Source organism: Lepisma saccharinum, chromosome 1 (genome assembly GCF_977018435.1).
Source record: "Lepisma saccharinum chromosome 1, izLepSacc3.1, whole genome shotgun sequence".
Taxonomy (NCBI): Eukaryota; Metazoa; Arthropoda; class Insecta; order Zygentoma; family Lepismatidae; genus Lepisma; species Lepisma saccharinum.
Genome location: NC_139229.1, coordinates 131,091,144 through 131,110,640, shown reverse-complemented (window position 1 = coordinate 131,110,640; position 19,497 = coordinate 131,091,144). Strand labels below are relative to the sequence as shown.

Below are 19,497 nucleotides of genomic sequence, written 5' to 3'. Positions count from 1 at the left end.
CATATAGAAGGGAGCCATAAAACCTTTCTTTCTTTTCAAAAATAATTTTAGAAAAAGAAACTTCTCCTGTCGTAAACCTCTAAATAGTGGACACATCTCAATAACAGAAGTAGATACTGAAAACTTCCAGTTTAAAGCTTCTGTACAATGGGCAGCGTGGTAAAAAATGGTAGTTTCTGGAATTCGGAGGTAACAGTTTTGCAACAGTGAGTAATAGTAGTTGCGATGGTTTGCTGGTATCCAGACATATTTACATGTGAATTAAGTTTTAAGAGTATCCGAGTGTTGAAACTCATTTATCTTTAAAGTGGATACTGCTTTTATCATATGAAGTGAGTGGCATCTAAAAAGTGTTGTGTTTGAATTCATGGCTTGCAAAAATGCATATCAGATACACTGCTAGGAAAAAAAAACAACCAGACATTTATTTTTAGTTTGATTAAAGATACAGTTATAACAATGGTTAAAAATTTTTGACCAAAAAGAATCAGTTATACAATGTATGTTGTCAATGTTGCATTGTTGTAATATAGCAACTTAACTGTGAAATAAGCAGTCTGTTTTATTATTATTTCAGATAATAAATTTTTGATCACATTTTTTTTTAAAATTATGAATCTCAAATATCATCAGGTAATTCAAAATGATCATTGCTTTCACAGAGATCCTTGATGGCTTATTGAAATGAAGGTTAACCCTGTAGAAGCAAGGGAAATGATGCGATGGTTTACTGTATGTGCAAATTACAATTACTTCATATTTGATGGCAAAATTTATCAACAGAGTAATGGTTTATCAATGGAAACCCAGTATCTGGAATCATTTCCAGCATTTTCTTTCATTACATAGAATCTTCAATTGTTAATCAGATAGGTGCAGATATCATACTCTACACCAGATATGTAGATGATGTGCTAATTATTGCTAAAAATGAGAACACCATCATGGACGTATTTAAATTGTTGAATGAATCACATCCTCACATAAAATTCACTTGTGAACCCATGAATGACAATCCAATTTCTTTTCATGATCTGAAAATTAAACAACTGTCACAACAATTCAAACATCAGTCCATAGGAAAAAACTAGCAGGGGAAAAATACATCCATGCCAATTCAGAACATTCTCGTATAACAATGGATAATACATTTTTAAAGTTTTCCTGAGAGCACAAAAACTACGTTCTAATAATAAGGATATCAAAAATGAAGAAGAAAAGCTTTTTAATATAGCAAAAGAGAATGGCTTTCACACAAAGAATAAACCAAATCAAAAAACAAGTCACAAGAAAACTAAAGGAAAAGAGAAATATGGACAAAGATGAGAAATCTGTTGAAAAGAAATTTGTTTCTATTCCATTCCACAAGGGATTCTCACATAAAATTGTTTTTAGATCACCAAGGAGTTTGGAATGTACATTTAATGAATACAAAATGAGAAAATCTCTACCAGATGTGGAAACCACAGGAATATATAATATAAGTTGTTCATGTTCAAAGGATTATGTAGGACAAACAAGGAGGAAAATGGCAATAAGATTGGCACGATTTGGAAATTTCAAATTTAAACCCAAGAACAGCTTTGTCAGCTCACATCAATGAGGAGAAGCACATGATTGAAAGAGAAGGGTTTTAAAAAGAGGGACGGGAAACATAGATTTGAATGTCTAGGAAGCTTTGTTCATTGCAGAAGAACACTGGAATAAATTAAATAATGAAAATGGTAACATAGACCCACTATGAAGTTTTCTTTTTTACAAGTGGAGTAGGCCACCATCTTTAAAATTTAATGTAACTGAAAACATCAAGAAATTCTATGAAAGCAGTGATGATTTTGAATTGCCTGATGATATTTGGGATTCATAATTTTTTTAAAAAAATGTGATCAATTTTTTTAATCTGAAATAATAATAAAGCAGACTGCTTATTTCACAGTTAAGTTGCTATATTACAACAATGTAACATTGACAACATCCATTGTATAACTGATTCTTTTTGTTAAAAATTTTTAATCATTGTTATGACTGTATCCTTAATCAAACTAAAAATAAATGTCTGATGAAGGGAGCGTGTGTTCTTCTGAAACGTCACAATGAAAACTGTGTTTTTATGCTTGTAATAACCATAGACTACAAGATAAATCATTCTACAGTGCAAGCAATGTGTACTACATACAAGAGAAATTATAAATTTTGTTTGTCAAAACCTTCATATAAAATTAAAGTGCTTAGCATTTCATTGTGTTGGGTATAGATTTATTAACCAAATACTGAAACAAATAAAATACATTTTATTGCATAAATCATTCTTTTGCATAATAAGCTTTTTTCGAAATAGTGGACATCTTTATGTTCCCTATCAGTGTTCATTATAGATAAGTTCTATTGCATTGTTCTTTTAGTAGAATTAGTGGTGCAATGAAGCAGGAAACACTTATCAATTCATATAAACTTGCTGATATATTTCTGAGCCAAATGTCACCTTTAAATAACATGTGTATGAGAAAAGAATGAAATGTAAGTAATTTCAAGTCATTGCAAGGAAAAATAACTTCAAATATACATTTTTTAGGCATCTTCGACGTACGTTAATAGTTAGCACTCTTGCTTTCATGTTAGTGGTCCTAGATTTGATTCCTGGTGGGAACTCCAAAATTTTGGTGTTGACCCAGCATTACGATGACAATTAGGGAAGTACTTGAAAGCAGGAAAGTCAGGCTTAAAAGCCAGAAAACAGCAGAAATGGGACTCAATGCACTGACCATTCATCACCCAACTAAAAGCACGGCAGGCCTTGTCCTTCAATGGGTTGTTTGCATCATGTTTTTTTGTTTCAAAACATTACAGTACTGCATAAACAATAACAGTATGTGCTTTATGATCATCTATGATCCAACTGTACAAGGTATATATATATATATAAAAAAGTGCATGGATTAGTTTAAATACCGGCTACTTATTTTTTTTTTTTGTACTGGTTACAGTAAATTGTTTTTGATTGATGTTTATGTATCAGAAATGAGTAGGTAAGTGAATGATGCAGTTTTTGTTAGAATATGGTCACACTCTCATGTGTGTTCAATTCATTGCTCTGAGCACATGTAATAGAGTGTTCAGTCTGAAATTAGAAACACAAGCAACATGGATACCTCTGGTCTGTAAAAAAGCATTCACTGTGCAAGTGCGAACAGCGAACTGAGGCGACATAATACACACTATTGAGAAAACGTTCTGGTCCAAATGACCTGCAAGCAACATGTGCTGTTTGTTGTGTCACTCCGAAGAAGTGGTTGCATTTATTTCTGAAGATTTGTATCCAAATGACCTTAAAATTATTTAAAAAATGACCTAAAAATTGTAAAAAAAATGACCTAAAATAATTTTTGCTCTTAAAATCAAAGCTTGATTTTTTTCATAAATTACCAGAGTAGTCGAACAATTCGATAAAACCCATTGTTTGGTGGTTTCAACTCCTGAAGCAAAGGGGAGAAGGATATTAAGTGCTAATGCAGTTTTCAATTTTTGCTTCAAAGTTACATAAAATACACCACAAGGTTGCACGATACAGTACCAGGTCAGCATCTGAAAAGGCAGTTGTGTTTCGCATACATCAAATGATAATTATCTTTAAAATTGTGACAAATTTTACTTTAAAACCACAGGTGAAAGTAATAATAGTGGGCAGCAAGCAACCTCAAAGTAGGCTTCACACAAAGTATTTTAAGTTTGGTGCAAGGAAAATAAATTTACCACAATTAACTATTTACTCCGTTGCCAAATATTTCAGTTAAGAATTATATTGTGCTTTTGCATTGACCATGTTTTTGATTAATGGCGAACTTGCTAAAAAATATTATGTCAAGAAATTTAAATATGTAAGTTATGCCAGCAAATGCATTTAAATAGTGGAAAAGAAAAATAAACATCAAAAATGAAGAAAAATGCAACAAAAACATCAAAAAATAGTGGAAAATGACTTAAAGACAAAAAAGACCAAAAAATCTAAAAATAATGCAAAATAAAAACAATGTTTTTTTGTTTGAACTAAAGATAAACAGACTGATATCAGGTTCAGTATTGTTTTAAAAGCTCAGAAAAAATATGATCTGTCATCAACTCATTACGTTTTTTACTCAATGTCGAGACATTTGAGACATCAAGAACACATGTTGAATAATAACACACAGAAAAAAGTCTTGTTACTTGTGTAAAATCGTGAGACAAGGGAAACAAGTGGATTTTGAGGACCTGTTGTCCCTTGACAAAATATGATGAGAAATTAAGCATCACCCAGATGTACTTCGCGAAATGATTGTAGTACATGTGGAAGTGTACCAACATTCTTCCATAAACGTTATGCTTCACTCACATTCTGTTGTAACCGACATAACGTTTCATTGTATTGTTGACTCTTGAGAAAGATGTATGTTTAGTACATAGATACATTGAGTAGATTAAAGAAATTTAGTCACTAAAGAAACTTGTTGATAAATATTATGTATAGGAGTGTGGCTACATGGGCCACTTGTAAAGATCATGTAATTTGTAATTGTGTGTATGTGTATTTCCAGGTTAATTGCTGACACGGACATGTTTGCTCTCCATTTTCGTGAATATGGGAAAGAGTTCATAAAGTCTCAAAAGCTCAGTCCAGACAGTTACATTCAAATGGGAATTCAGTATGCTTATTACAGGTATGGCGATCCTCCTCAATTTTCTCATTGTATCAGTGATGTAATATATTTTTTTTTAATACGGTGATATTTTGAAAAGATAAGGAAATATGAATTTAACATTAAGGTACGGAAATAAAATATATTTATCAGAATATTTTGGCCCCCTTGTCATTTGAAAAATTTAGCCTCAATCCAATATGGTGGACTTCAAGATGGCGGCCATGTCCTAGAAGCACCCTCACACATGGCCCCCTTAACCCCGATGTACCCAGGTGAAGTTGGATCTGCCATTACTGCATTTGTTTTATGACAATAAAATTAATACATTGTCATAACAACATTTGAAAATGGTTAGGCTAAGTTCAGAGTTCCACATTTGTGCAATATTTATAATAATTTAGTCATATGATTGCTCAAAATTTATTCATATAATGCAATTAAGTGTCTGAAATAACTATTTAAATTAATTTTATTAAATATGATGTTAAAAAAAAACAATTTGTATATCATGACAAAATTTTCAAATTGTGCAATATTTTGAATTCATATTTATAAGTTATTTTTGATTGATATTATGAAAAATAACCATATCTTCAATCATATGTGTTCATTCAGACAAGAAAGATATGATACATTCAAATTTATAATTAAATTTATTGAAATTGTGTACATTTGCATTGGCATCAAGGTTTATATACAAAGGTCAACTCTTTAAAATTGTTCAATGTATAATATGATGTCATCCTTGGTATTTTGTATCAACATTCAAAAAAATGGTAATTGTAATCATTAGATAAGTATATTGTGATATACATTGTAAAATAGCTGTAACAGAGCAAATATGTACATTTACTACACAAACATTCAAGCTGTTAAGCACTTATTGATAAAAATAAAAAAACACAAAGAATTGACGATAACACATACTAAAAATCGGGCTTTAACTAGTTACTCTGATACTAGTTGTCTGTGACTTTTAAAAAAAAATCTCAAGATGGAAAAAAGATAAGTACAGATATAGCAATATGGGGTGGATATATATTTGTACAATAATTGTTGCTTTTAAAGCATTAAACTTTGCAATTTTATAATAACTTGGATGCTTAAGCTATATAGAAGCCTTTTATGAATCTGAATGAACTTTGATTATGATATAATCTTTCAAAAGATTGGAAAGTTGTGGAATGGCACTCATATGTATAAAATATGCCATGTTGAATTTGAAGCAGTTAATAGGTATCTGCTTTCATCTTACTTAACAAGCAAGCTTATAAATGCTACAATTCCTTAAATTAATCTTTTGAGGAAAGTTACATAAAGTGACACACACATGTTCTACATTTGGATGTGATTTAGCCAGATGTTGAGTTTTGAAAACTGAAGTTCAGGATTGTAGAAAACCTGGATGAAGAAATTGGCATAATGAGTATACTCAGTTGTGGAATGGATGCATGCTAAATTATAAAAACAAAGACTTACTCTATCTCAAAAGGAGATAATAAAGAAATATTTTCTTCTTATAAATAACATTTATATGTTATAAATGTTCTTGTTAACAAATGCATAATTTGATGCTGTTGTAACTTTTGTTATTTTTTGTTTTTATCAATATAATTTGCATAAAAATATTTATAATTGTTTGAGCATAAACACTATTCATCTGCATATGTAAGCTGGTATTCCTTTTCAACATATATCCGTAGCTTCCTACTGTGCTAACACTTAGTTTGAATTCTGACAGGTATATATGTATAATGCTGTGCCAGTCAGGACTTCAGATTTAGCCGAGGACATTTATCAAAGTGATTGATTAGTGAGATAGATTAGACTGAATTGTCTTCTCGATATTTAGTTTCACTTTCTTCTCTTTTCATCACATTTATTGTCATAGTTTCAAAGAAAAAAAGGTGTCCTGAGACTTTGGAATCACCTTGAATATTAATATGTAAAGTAAACACTTACCAAACATAAAAATAAAGAAGTTGATATTTTGTGACCTCGCCTAGCCTGGCATGTTCACAGAAGAAGAAAACAAATGCCGCCAGTGCAACAGTGTAGCCAGAAAGAAGTGATAGGTGACGAGAAAAGTACTTTAGGTATGGTTGGTTCACACACTTAGAGTTCTTTCAAATCTCTCTTGTACTTGCTATGTGTGTGTAGGGCTGAGCTGATACCCCATCCTGATACCGATTCTCCTTCCACTTTCTACCGATACCGATGCTTGAAAATTGTAGCAATTAAGTTGTTCAAAATATTGACCAGTATTTTGCTTAAACTAGACAAAAATTATATCTGGATATTAAATTACCTGTTATGTAATCACAAAATACAGTTTTTAACATAATACTGGTGCAAAATCAATGGGAACATCAAATTTTGCATAATTTTTAGGTTAATTAGTCTCTGCAAAAGTGTTGTGTGAGATTTATGCAGACTCTGCAAACAATCAAAACATCGGAAATCCAACCGATACTTTCCGATACCAATGCTGATACTGATATATCTGCATCGCTCGGCCCTGATCAAACCAATACAATATAAAACTTAAAAAATTCTTAATGAACTTGAATTTGTTTATTAACCTTCATAATTAATGTATGTAACCAAGTGAGTGCAGTGGGTTTTGCTTTGAAACAAACCGTATTGAGATATTACTGTACAAAACAAGGACACATGATTTATAACACAGCCCTGCATGTTGGAAAAAAAAAATCGGATTTCAAATCAATAGGTGATTCTGGAAGTATTTTGAATTCTGATCACAGAAATGACATCCATTTTTTCCCATCACGTTAGGATTTTTCACAATTTCACAATCAAAATTCTCATATTCGTCATTACATTACATCTATTATAGATCGACCACAAGGAAAAAAAACCTTGGAACGAGAAGTCCCCGCGCTACTTTCCCTTCTTCCCTCCACCTCGGTCCATAAGGAAGCATGGTCAACTCTCCCCCTCCCCTACTCGCGGGGGTACGTTGCACATGACTCGCGGGTCTGCGCAGGTTGTTTTGCTCGTGGTTCCACTATACCTAACGCATCAAAATACATTTATGCAAGGAAAATTTAGGTTGTTTCCAAATCAATAAGTGATTGTGAAAGTATTTTGAGTGTTGATCACAGAAATGACATCCATTTTTTCCCATCACGTTAGGATTTTTCACAATTTCACAATCAAAATTCTCATATTCGCCATTCCATTAGACCTGTTACAGAACACAACAAAATAAATTTTAAGTAATGGAAAATTCGGTTGTTTACAAACCAATAGGTGATTCTGGAAGTATTTTGAATGCTGATCACTCACATGACATACATCTCCCTCCCCCCAATAACGTCAGGATATTTCACAACCAAAATTCTCATATTAACCATTACACCTATTACAGAATGCAACAAAATAAATTTATACAAGGGAAATTTCGATTGTGTACAAACCAATAGGTGATTCTGAAAGTATTATGATTGCTGATCATGCACATGATATCCATTTTATCCCATCACATCAGGATTTTTACAATTTCCACTCCATTACTCCTATTACAGAAGGCAATAAAATAAATTTAAACAAAGGAAATTCCGCTTGTTTACAATTCTGGAAGTATTGTGAATGCTATGACGGATATGACATAAATTTCTTCCCATCACATCAGGATTTTTCTCCATGTCATTAAGTTCAATCAACCCACTACCTTATAACATTGAGTTTTGGATATTTTGAGAAAAAAATGTTTATGAGGATTTCGAAAACGGAACTTACGTAATCAAATTTTACAATTTTCATGCCACTGTTTCTTGTGAAGATAGAAGGTGAATTAAATGCTTACTATTCTATGTGCATTTATAGTTCAAATTTGGATGATTTGTATTGTAGAAAACCAAAATTTTACCACCATCTATACAGAGCCATCTATTGAGGAAATGATGGAACTACACATTTTATTGTGAAATTAAGGCGGTTAATATTTGCTGTTTTCTGAAAAAAAAAACGACATGATGGGTAAAATGGATTTTATTTTTGGGATCAGCATGATGAAGTTATTCAGAGACAACAGTCATCTGCGAGACATCGAAACCCATGCAGGCCAGTGTAATCTGAAAGAATAACAACAAAATGGAGGTTTTTTGCACTAAATTTAAGCTATTTATAGATTCACTAATATGCCTGTATCAGCTGATATGGTTAGAGTACCAATCAATTTGCCCCATTATGCTGTAAACAATATTTAGAATCAGCTGATACCAATAGAGCACCTATTAATATGTCCCATCCTTAGTAGATTGAAACATGTTAAAAACACAAAGAAATTTGCTTACCGTGCTTAAAACACCAACTTGTAACTGTGTGGGTTTGTATTGATATATTCATGATTTGATTTACTTGCTCTGTTGTAAGAAGTAATCTTTAGAGGCATGCATATTTCATTTTTGACGAAAACACGAAATGTGAAATTGCACATTGTAATGTTCATTTTTCATGTTTCTGAAAGGTGTGAGGTGCATTTCCCTACCCTGTTTAGTCACGAAATAATGTGAAATGAACTGCAAAATGCGAAATAGGCTCTTAAGCACGAAATTTAGAGTTTATTTACCAACACGACACTTTCTGCAAGTCAGAATTGTCCTGTGAGTTATGCAATTCACAGAAAAATTATTAATTCTGCTCTAGTAAATATTTGAGAAGCAAAAATGGATCCCTTTGTACAGTGGGATCCATGAATATTACCGTGCAAATTGACCATGACTATTTTCATTAATATTTATCTTACATCCTATGTGTTTTTAAGCGATGGATTTGTATGTATGCTGATGCAGAAGTTGTCAACAGCTTGTTTCGAGTTTTCTTTTAATTCTTGAAGTTCTTATTGGGACAAATAAAGTGCACGAACATGGTGATGGACAATTTGCACGGTAATACTCATGGATCCCACTGTACAAGAATTATCATAATATTCTGGTAAGGACATATATACTGTTAGAAGGGATATACTGTTAGAAGGGATATGTTCCTTGTGTGTAGTTAATTAGTGCAGATTTTAAATCAAATTTCTGTTACATTCATATTTTTGAAACCAAAATGTAATTTTATATAATGTTTTTCACCACTATAACACCAAAATTTTATTTTATTTACTGCTTTTGAACCTGAAATTGATTGTTTTTGTATTGAAATTTTGCTTTTTTATTTAACAAAAATATGTTCCTCTAGTAATCTTACTTTCTTCCAGGCTGCATGGGGTACCAGCAGCTCACTATGAGTCTGCTTCATTGCGGAAGTATACTGGCGGAAGAACGGAGGCAATTCGCTCGTGCTCTCTCGAATCTGTGGCGTTTGCACAGGCAATGATGGATTCCAATAAATCGGACAAGGATAAAGCAGATGCCTTAAGAAAGGCTATTGATAGCCACAAGAAATACACACTTGAGGTACATACTTCCAAATAAAAAGTGAAGCATTTTTTTCCCACAAATTTTCACAGAATGTTTTATTGTACCATGTATGAAAATGTGCGCTAAATTGAAATATAACTTTGTGAACTTGCATCATTTAATTTCAAATACATTGTTTCCTTCGAACTCCTTGACAAAAGTGCCCTTCCATTTACATGTACATATACATACAACATATATTTCAGATTGGAAAAAAGTACTTTTTTAAATAATAATAATAATAATAAGTATATATTTTTCTTGATTGGTGTATCTGCATTAGAGTGCTGCAGTGAGGGGTTTTTGCTCGAGCAGCTAATAGTTTGCATGGATGACACTAGATAGCACCAGGAATTTACAGCTTCTTCGCTCGAGCGAATAATACTTGAACAGGCTAAACGAGTGGTATATGCTCAAAGCCTAGTAGTATACGTATAACCGTAATTTGTCTGTGGTAGTGGGCCCTCAAATATGGACCGTGAAGTGAGAGATGCTGTGAAATTGAAACTTAAGTGAACATAGTCGTCATCTCCATGTTAAAATGTATTATAGTCTATCTTACCAATATATGAAAATGAAATAGATGATTGTGGTCTGAAACTGCCAGGATGGATATTTTACATGTATATGTGTCTACCATTATTTTCACAATAAAATGATATTCCATTGTAAATGCTTGAGTGTAACATGCTCGAGCGTGGGAGACTCAAACACGTATGAGCAAGTGAAAGTGTTCCCATGCAGCACATTAATATGCATGCTACCTTCACTCTCATTATACTGAGTATTACGAAGATAAAGGAATCTGTTCGTAAATTTTAGGCCGTATTAAAGGTAATTCAAAAGTGGTAGAAAACCAACAAAGAGCTCTCACGTAGCCATGCAGCTTGCACTTTCGACTTTGATGTGAGCAGTCCCTGGTTTGATCCCCAATGGGAGCTCCCAAAATTTCAAAGTCGACCCAGCATCATGAATGCAATTGGGGAGCTACTTGAAAATAAGAAGTAGTAGGCAGTGGGCTCTATACTCAAAAGCCAGAAAACAGCAGCATGAGACTCATAAAATACTTGAAAATAATGTACGAACAATGCTGGAAAGAGAGAGCGAAAAATAGAAAAATTTAGTGGAGGAAGCCAAATCCCACAAAGGGCTGAGTCAACATCAAAATTTTTGGAGGTCCAACTAGGGATTGCATGCATGAAAGGCAATAGAGCTAACCTTGGTTGTGAGAGACACCTTCTAAATTGAGTGTAAGGTTATAAATTAAGTTTTTTTTTTTTTTTGCATGTAATTTGTAGTGATTATTTTCTAGTTTATTGCAATACCTTGGTTTCTTTTACAGGCACTAAATGCACGTGGTGTGGATCGCCATTTGCTAGGATTGAAGTTGATAGCAAATGAAAATTGCATAGAACTTCCAAAGCTGTATTCTGATCCAGGGTATCTTCGCAGCTCTCATATGAAACTTTCAACAAGTCAAGTAAGAATATGCACTTAAATTATTATTTGAGTTTCTGCATGGCCTATTTTTTAAGTTTATTTTTTAACCAAACTAACTTCTTGAATGCAGTAAGTTTAAGTGGAGATATTTTGCATCTGATATAGACAACAATCACAACAATTTTTTGAAGTTAACTAACCCTTTTCTTTTAGGGAACTTGTCATCAAATTTTACACGATGGTTGTGTCAACTATCAACATCTCGGATACTACTAGTTATTTACTAGAATTTATTACGATTATGTACCAGAAGAGCGTACATGAAAGAAAATGAAAGTTGACTTTCGTTACATCAATAGCACAGAGCATCAGATTTTGATAAGCATCCAGAATGCAGTCTACTTATAATTTAATGTAAATATTGGTAATTTGACAGTAAATGTAAAGATTTTAAATGTATTTTTTCTGTTGGAAACTGACAAAATTTTTACTATACTATGGACAGAATGTACCCAGTGAAGATAATGTGAACCATGAATCTGTGATGCATGGTTACAAGGATACAAAATAGAAAATTACATTTATTGAAGGTTAATAGGATCTGGACGAGACCTATATAAGCAAAATATGATTAAGAAAAGTTCACTGTGGTGTCCTCTACATGCTGTGAAAGTTTGTCTGCATTATGCAGCAACATAACTATTCCTTGATATAGTTTTATATTCCATTAAGATTTCTCCATTTACATTAAGGTTTCACTGCTTCCATTAACCTTTAGCCGCTGGACCTCTCGCGTGCCCGAATTCCCGTTCAAGCATGTGCTTTTCAAACTTGTTCAAGCGTGCGCTTTTGAAACTTGCTGCGAAGTACCAAAAAAAATCGTAACTCAAGAACTAATTCTTGTAGACAGATGAAATTTATTTTGTGATCTTTCTTAAAGACAGGGCTTTTAGCGGAGTTAAAATTTATACATTCTGCCTCCCAATAATTAGTGTTAAACAAAGAGGAAAAAGAAGTTGATTTTTTTTTAAAAAGTTGGCACATCCCCCCCCCCCTCAATAGACCAATGTCAATGAAAAAATGTAGTATGTAGCGGTGGTACTTTCTTATAACTGTGCAAAATTTCATTGAAATCAGACTGATACTTCTTGAGTAGAAAATAATAACATTATATAAAGTGGCAGTGTTGCCAGCTTCAGGACAACTTCTGAAGTTTCACTTCTAGCATCGGACCTATGGATGCTGGATGGACCAAATTTGGAGGGATGCATGACAAAATCCCACACTATGAGGATATATAATGCACGTGCCGCAACTTTGAAAAAAAAAAACGGAAATTATGGGGTAATTACGGAAAATTTCGACTTTGGGCCTTTGCCCCCACTTCACACCCCCTGGATCCTTAATTTTCGGATGTTACATAAAATGTTTTTTTTTTACTCATTACATTTAGAATTTAAATTGTTCAAATAAATGCAGTAGTTCAGCAGGTATAGCCTTTTATCTTCAATTTATCCCATAGTAACAAAATGGAAACAAAGGGCTTTTTCAAATGGCACTTGTTAATAATAGTAACAATGGATGTATTGTGTTGTAATTACAGTATATAATACCTTTATACGTAAACTAATGAACAAAAAAGACAGAACTGAAATACAGTGTATAGTTTTCAAGAAATGGCACATTAATTGCTACTGTCTGCTAACACGTGGTCATGGCAAATTTCGACAATCAGGCCTTTGCCCCCACGTCCCCCCTGAATCCTTAATTGTCGGACGTTGCTTAACATGTTGCTTGTAGAATTTATTTTTTGCAAAAAAGATGAAGTATTTTACACTTAGAAATCTATCCCATAATAATATGGCAGTAACAAAGGGAAATAAAAGGAAACAAAGGACTTTTTCAAACTTCGCCTGTTAATAGTAGTAACAATGGATGTATTGTTTTTCAATTTGAGTATGTCATACCTTCGTATGTATACTAAAGATAAAAAAAGACAGAACTAAAATATTGTGTGTAGTTTTCGAGGAATTGCACACTAATTGCTGCCATGGCATGGACCATCCAGCATTAATTGATCTCATGTGGCAGTCGAAATTTCGACTGTCAGGGCTAAAGGCGAAGGTAGTTTATATTACATTAAAGTTTCACTGTTTCCATTAGTAACAAAAATGTTGTTAATTACATGCAGGTTCCTGGTCGTTGTGATTCTTTCATGTGCTATGGGCCAGTAGTAACTGATGGGTATGGTTGCTGCTACAATCCACGTGACAATGATATGAACTTTGGTATCGCTTCATTAAACTCTTGTCCCGAAACAAGCACAGAGGATTTCAAAGACTCTTTAGAATGTGTTTTGATTGAAATGCAAGATGCATTGAAAAAGGCATCTCAACCAGCCAAACAAGAGACTGCAAAATCAAAAAAGAAGTAAATCTAATGTGTACTTTGCCATAAATTCAGCATAAATTTAATCAGTGAAATACTCTGTTGTCACTGTACAGTGCTTAATATATATATTTTTTTCTTCTGAAGAAGCTATTGCTGTGTGTACAAGTTCTTTATTTTGGAAAGGATTTTTTTAAATCTGTATCTAATTTAGTGTAAATTGATCTCAATGCAATGTGTGCAAATAAAGTAACCTGTGTGTATCATAAAGCTGAAAAATATCACTAGTTTAAAGTACACTTTCACTTATGCAGCAAACATTACTTAATTACTATCAGTGCAACATTAAGACAAGTGTTTTGCTTAATTCCAATATTTTTTATGCAACACTTAATTAATCAATAAATAAACACAGTTAATCCATCCTGTACACCACTGAAAATCAAAGAAATGCATTTGGGTTATTCTGTACCTATTTTTTGTATTTTCATTAAGTTTAATTCATTTTCAACCCTCTATATTAATTAGGGATGGGCCGATATGAAATTTTGGCTGATACTGATAAAGTTCTGATATAAAATTTACCAATACCAATAACCGATATTCTATCGATCCGATATAAAATTCCAAATGGTCCTTGAAGAACCTGAATGGATTATTGAACTTAATAAATGTGTGTTGGGGTGTAAGGGGTGATTTTCCACGTAGTACACCCAATTGTCAACCTCACTTCCACATAGTACACCCTGGACTGTATTTTGCAGACTAACGAGGATCTGGCGACTGGCCAGTATAATTCTCTGTGTGGTGTCCTTTGTTTTGTCCTTGTGTGTGCTGAGTGCCCCTTTACAGCCTCAGCTTTTAACCGAAGACAGAATATTTTAATATTTTAGTTACACGAGACAACAATTATGTTACTTTAGTTATGATAAGGGGCTGGACCCCTTATAATGTGATGGGTGCAAAATAGCCTAAGTGCTGACGCACCAACATTTTTAAATTCAAATCAAATCAAATCAAATAAATGTGTGTTTCAAGGTGACGGAAATGCAAAAGAAGATGCATATTTAGATATTTACTTTTTTACAACATTATCCGTAAAAATTGTAACAAAATGGAAGAATTTTGCATTAAATTATAAGATATTTATAGATATATCGGATCGGTAAAATAATCAGTAATTTTACCGTTAAACCGATAAGCCTATATTGGCCGATAGCGATAGAGTGCCAATTAATGTCCAATCCCTAATATTAATTGTAACAATGAGAATGAATGATGAACTTGTGTTGCCTCAATAGCCGAGTGCATTGAGTGCTGGATTCATAATCTTGCCACTGACGTCCCATGTTCAAATTCTGGCATGAGCGTGGATTTTCATTTGTGAGTGTGTCTTCATCAATCTCATCTATTCACTATTCATCTGCATCCTCTTGCCTAAAGAGGCAGAAAAGTAATGTAAATAAGAATTATGAAGTTTTGAAATTGATAATGGTGCACACATCCATGCATTACTTTGTAATTCAAACTTAAGACCCCTTATGTTACAGCATGATACACTAATCACTTCACCACAGTGGCCAGTCAGTGTTTTATATTTTTATACTGGTATATCTTGCATGCAGTTATGTTTTACAAAAAAATTGGGCTTTTTTAAATTGCATAGCTATTAGAAAAATTGCACATTGATGTTCATTTTTGTCTAAATTTATTTCTCAATTTAAATGTTTCATATTCAAAGTTGAGAAAGTTGTATAGTACTATGTAAATATTGATTTGAGAGCTTCTGTATGTTGTTGTAAATGAAAATTAATGACGATTCCTACTAATGACTGAAGAGTGGAGTAGGCACTAAGAGAATACTTAGAATTACACTGAAAGAAGAAATTATGCAGCTGGAAAGACTTAATATGAAAGGAATAAATAAAATGAAAGACAATCAACTTCAAATCAAGGTATTAGTTTTCAGATCTTAATACGATCTCGTACTTTGCTAGATAAAATAAAATTAGTAAATTATTGTGTTGGAAGAGAATTTGTTGAATATTTTAATAGTAATGTGTGACTACATTATATTAGTTGTAACTGCAATTATTCTGCATAAATGCTAATGTAGTTTTGAAAGAAGAAATTTTAAGAGCTTTCATGCTTCAGGAAAAGAAAGTCTTTGTAGCAAAGTAATGAGTTAGCTTTGTTTGACATTTTAAAGAAAAACATCTGTTATAAAAATAATACATCTTATTAGATGTGAGTAAGCTGTCGTGATGTAAAATGTTATAGTGCTCCCCTGTGCTTTGCATCACACCATGAAGGCATTTAGGGGGTGTGAACTTATGAACTTCTTGATCACGGCTGAAGAGGAGGGTGATGTGATCAACACCATGCCGCTGGCCACCTTTACCCTTGAGAGTTTCCTCCAGATACCCACTTTACAAGATGCAGGGTGGGTGCCAGAGCCGCTTGAACAGGTGGAAAAAATCCCGGTTCTCCCCTGCTGGGAATCAAACCCGGGTCTCTTGCATGGTAATCTAGACACACTAACGACTGAGCTACCGCTGCTTGTAGCTGTTCTGATAAATTCATTTATTTTTTTAATATTTTATTTTTTATGGTTGTACATCAAAACCATAACTGTATAAGAATGGACTAAAAAATCAGTAAATAAAGTTTCTAGAATTCCAGAAGTATAAGACTAAATGAAACTAAACTCCGTGGTGCAACAGCCCTTTGAGAACTAATGCCTGCCAGTTGATTTTTGTTGTGTGACGCGTCGTCAACGCATTGAATCCCATCACTGCTGATTTCTGACTTTCGAGATGGGAGCCCCTACTTCTGCTTTACAGTAGTTTGCCAGTTGTCTTCACAATGCTGGGTCAACACTGACTTTTTTTTAGCTCCCACCAAGAAGTCATTTGGCTAGGTGGAGTCCAAAAGTAAAAACAAAAGAAATAAAAAAGTTTAACAAGCAGGTTACTGACCTGGAAATCATGGAATATCAACTATTATTGAAAGAATTCAAGAGTTTTGAAAGTGCATCCCCAAAACTGCAAAAGTCAGTGAAAATCAAGTGCCAGAATTTGTGAATAGAAATAAATTCCAAATAATTTTTTCTTGAATCAGCTTATTGATGAGAGATATTCTATATAAAAGGCTTTAAACGATGTTGATAAATTTCAATCTCTTGAATAAACAAGTACTTTTTGATATGCAGAACTTGGTTACTGTCATGTTAAAGCATCATATAATAATAGGGACATTAATTTTAAAATTTGCTAGGAAAAGCTGCAAAAGTCCAGGAACTTGTCTTGCCAAATTAAGTAGGAACTCTCTGAAGAAATGCAAGTGAAATAAAGTTTTATAGTGATTATACATCAAGTAAAGAATAAATTATTATTTCATTGCACTTATCTCTCTTGGCAAAGACATGTCTACAAACTGCGATATTTCGAAATATAGATTTACAATCAGCTTATCAAAGGGATTTTAAACACAGTCAAAAAAGTTTTGCATCACCCGAGAAGTGATGAAAATAGCGTCCGCAACATGCTGAAGCAGACAAGAAACAATGAAGCAGATCTCATTGTGTCATCTCAGTCGACGTGCAATACCAATCACCACAGACGACTACCGGAGTCGGCAAGCGCATGCGTGAGTTCGAGCGTAGCACCACGGTAGTCGGTGAAGATTAGTTAGGTGTTCCTTGTGTTCAGTTAGCGAAGGCAAGCGAGTGCAGCTGTGTGCAAGGCGTGCCTAGGCGTACAATAGTGCAGTTTGATCGGGCCAGGATCATAATGCTACTGCAGACTGGCATGTCACAATGGACTGTAGCTAGGGTTGTTGGAGTGGTGCAAAGCGATGTCTGTAGGACCTGGAGGTGGTAAACAGACACAGGAACAGTAGCAGATCGTCAACGGGTCACAACACAAGCACAAGACAGCTATGTACGACTCTCGGCTCGGCGACAGAATACCATGACGGCAAGGAACACCACTCACGCCCTCCAGGCAGCCTCTGGTGTGCGTGTGTCAAACCAAACTGTCCGTAACAGACTCCGAGAAAGTGTTTTACGTTCCAGAAGACCTCTCCGGTGCCAGTACCTATTTCACGACATCGGCGCGATCGTGTGCATTGGGCCCATGCACATCGAAATTGGGGACCCGGTCATTGGGCTAATGTGCTCTTCACCGATGAATGTAGGCTCTGTCTAAGGCCACATTCATGAAGAGGACGGGTTTGGCGAGGCCCTGGACTGCAGGAGCGGCTTCGTGGTGTCCAGGGGGTCCATCCATACCAAGGAGGAGGAATTATGGTGTGGGCAGAGATCATGCTCGGACATCGAATGCCCCTAATTCCAATTAGAGGGACACAAACAGGTGTTCGTTATGTCAGGGACATTCTCCAGGCGACTGTGGAACCATTTCATCAGGAAAGAAATTGGTGATGAATTTGTCTTGGTGGATGACAGTACCCGTCCACACTGCGCACAGATGGTGCACGATTATCTGCAGGCGGCGAATATCCGTCGCATGCTCTGACCAGCGCAAAGTCCCGACATGAATTGCATTGAACATGCATGGGCAATGCTAAAAAATGCCATTGCAAACTGTCCTGTGGCTCCCACAAATCTTCGTGAAGTTCTTCTTGCGGCACAGGATGAATGGGATCGCTTACCGCAAGATCACCTTGATCGTCTCATCCTCAGTATGCCACAGCGTGTTCAAGACCTACTTGCAGCCAGGGGAGGACACACCAGGTTTTAGACAATGTTTCTGGTGGATCCGCTATGAAGAACAGTCTTCTTGTGACAGTGCTTTGTTTTTTCGCCTCCATCATGAATTGTGCCATTTCCATTTTAAACACATTTCTGCGAAAATTGTACGTTTTTTGTTCCCTTTTCATTCAACACGTCTTGTTCTTCTTCTTTTCTTTTGTATTCCCACTGTCATTGTCAATAAACCTTGTGCTTCATATATCCTTTGTCATTTTCCGTCCTAATGCAAAACTTTTTTAACTGTGTTTATTATTTCTGGAGACCTGTGGCTAGCCAAAACACTCTTTAAAGGGTTAGGGGATTATGTTTTTATAAAATAGTAATTGTTTTGCAGCAGTTGTTTGCTTGAAATACTATTGCTTTTTAGTGAAGTGCTTCAATGGTAGCTAGTTTAGTAAATATGGGGATTTCAGTCTTGTGTAAATAACAGGACAGTAAAAATTTTATGTGAATGCCACTTGTGATTCCAGTTAACTTAGGGACTGCAGTATTTAATATTTACATGAAAAATTTCACACTAGTTACTTTACATAGAAAAGCAAATTTCCGAGGTCATTAAGAAAAAAGTTATTAGAGGCTACACTATAGATAAATCGTTTTCATCTTGTGTTTACCAATTTCAGAAGGCTTCCCTGAGTCCAATGCAAATTGTGTGACATGACAATTTCACTAAAAAATTGAAGGTGGAGGAACATAGTGGTTCGGATCCCACTTTAAGCTGTCGGTTCAGTCCCAATTAGCTTTAATGTGCATAAAATGGACTTAAAACACCAAATCAATCAATCAATCG

At 34.3% G+C, this 19,497-nt stretch overlaps 1 protein-coding gene across 5 annotated transcripts in view; it reads left to right on the top strand.

Moving 5' to 3' along the window:
• LOC146001367 (carnitine O-acetyltransferase-like) overlaps window positions 1-19,497 on the top strand; it is a 57,046-nt gene that overhangs the window by 33,303 nt on the left and 4,246 nt on the right. For 4 of the 5 annotated variants that reach the window (XM_083138685.1, XM_083138690.1, XM_083138693.1 and 1 more), the window contains 4 exons: window positions 4,572-4,694; window positions 9,907-10,105; window positions 11,451-11,588; window positions 13,740-14,352. In XM_083138685.1, the coding sequence (XP_082994811.1) occupies window positions 4,572-4,694; window positions 9,907-10,105; window positions 11,451-11,588; window positions 13,740-13,982 (703 nt within the window). In that variant the 3' untranslated portion in view covers window positions 13,983-14,352. Of the gene's footprint in view, window positions 1-4,571; window positions 4,695-9,906; window positions 10,106-11,450; window positions 11,589-13,739; window positions 14,353-19,497 lie in introns of those variants that run through there. The other variant, XM_083138697.1, reaches the window with a different exon arrangement.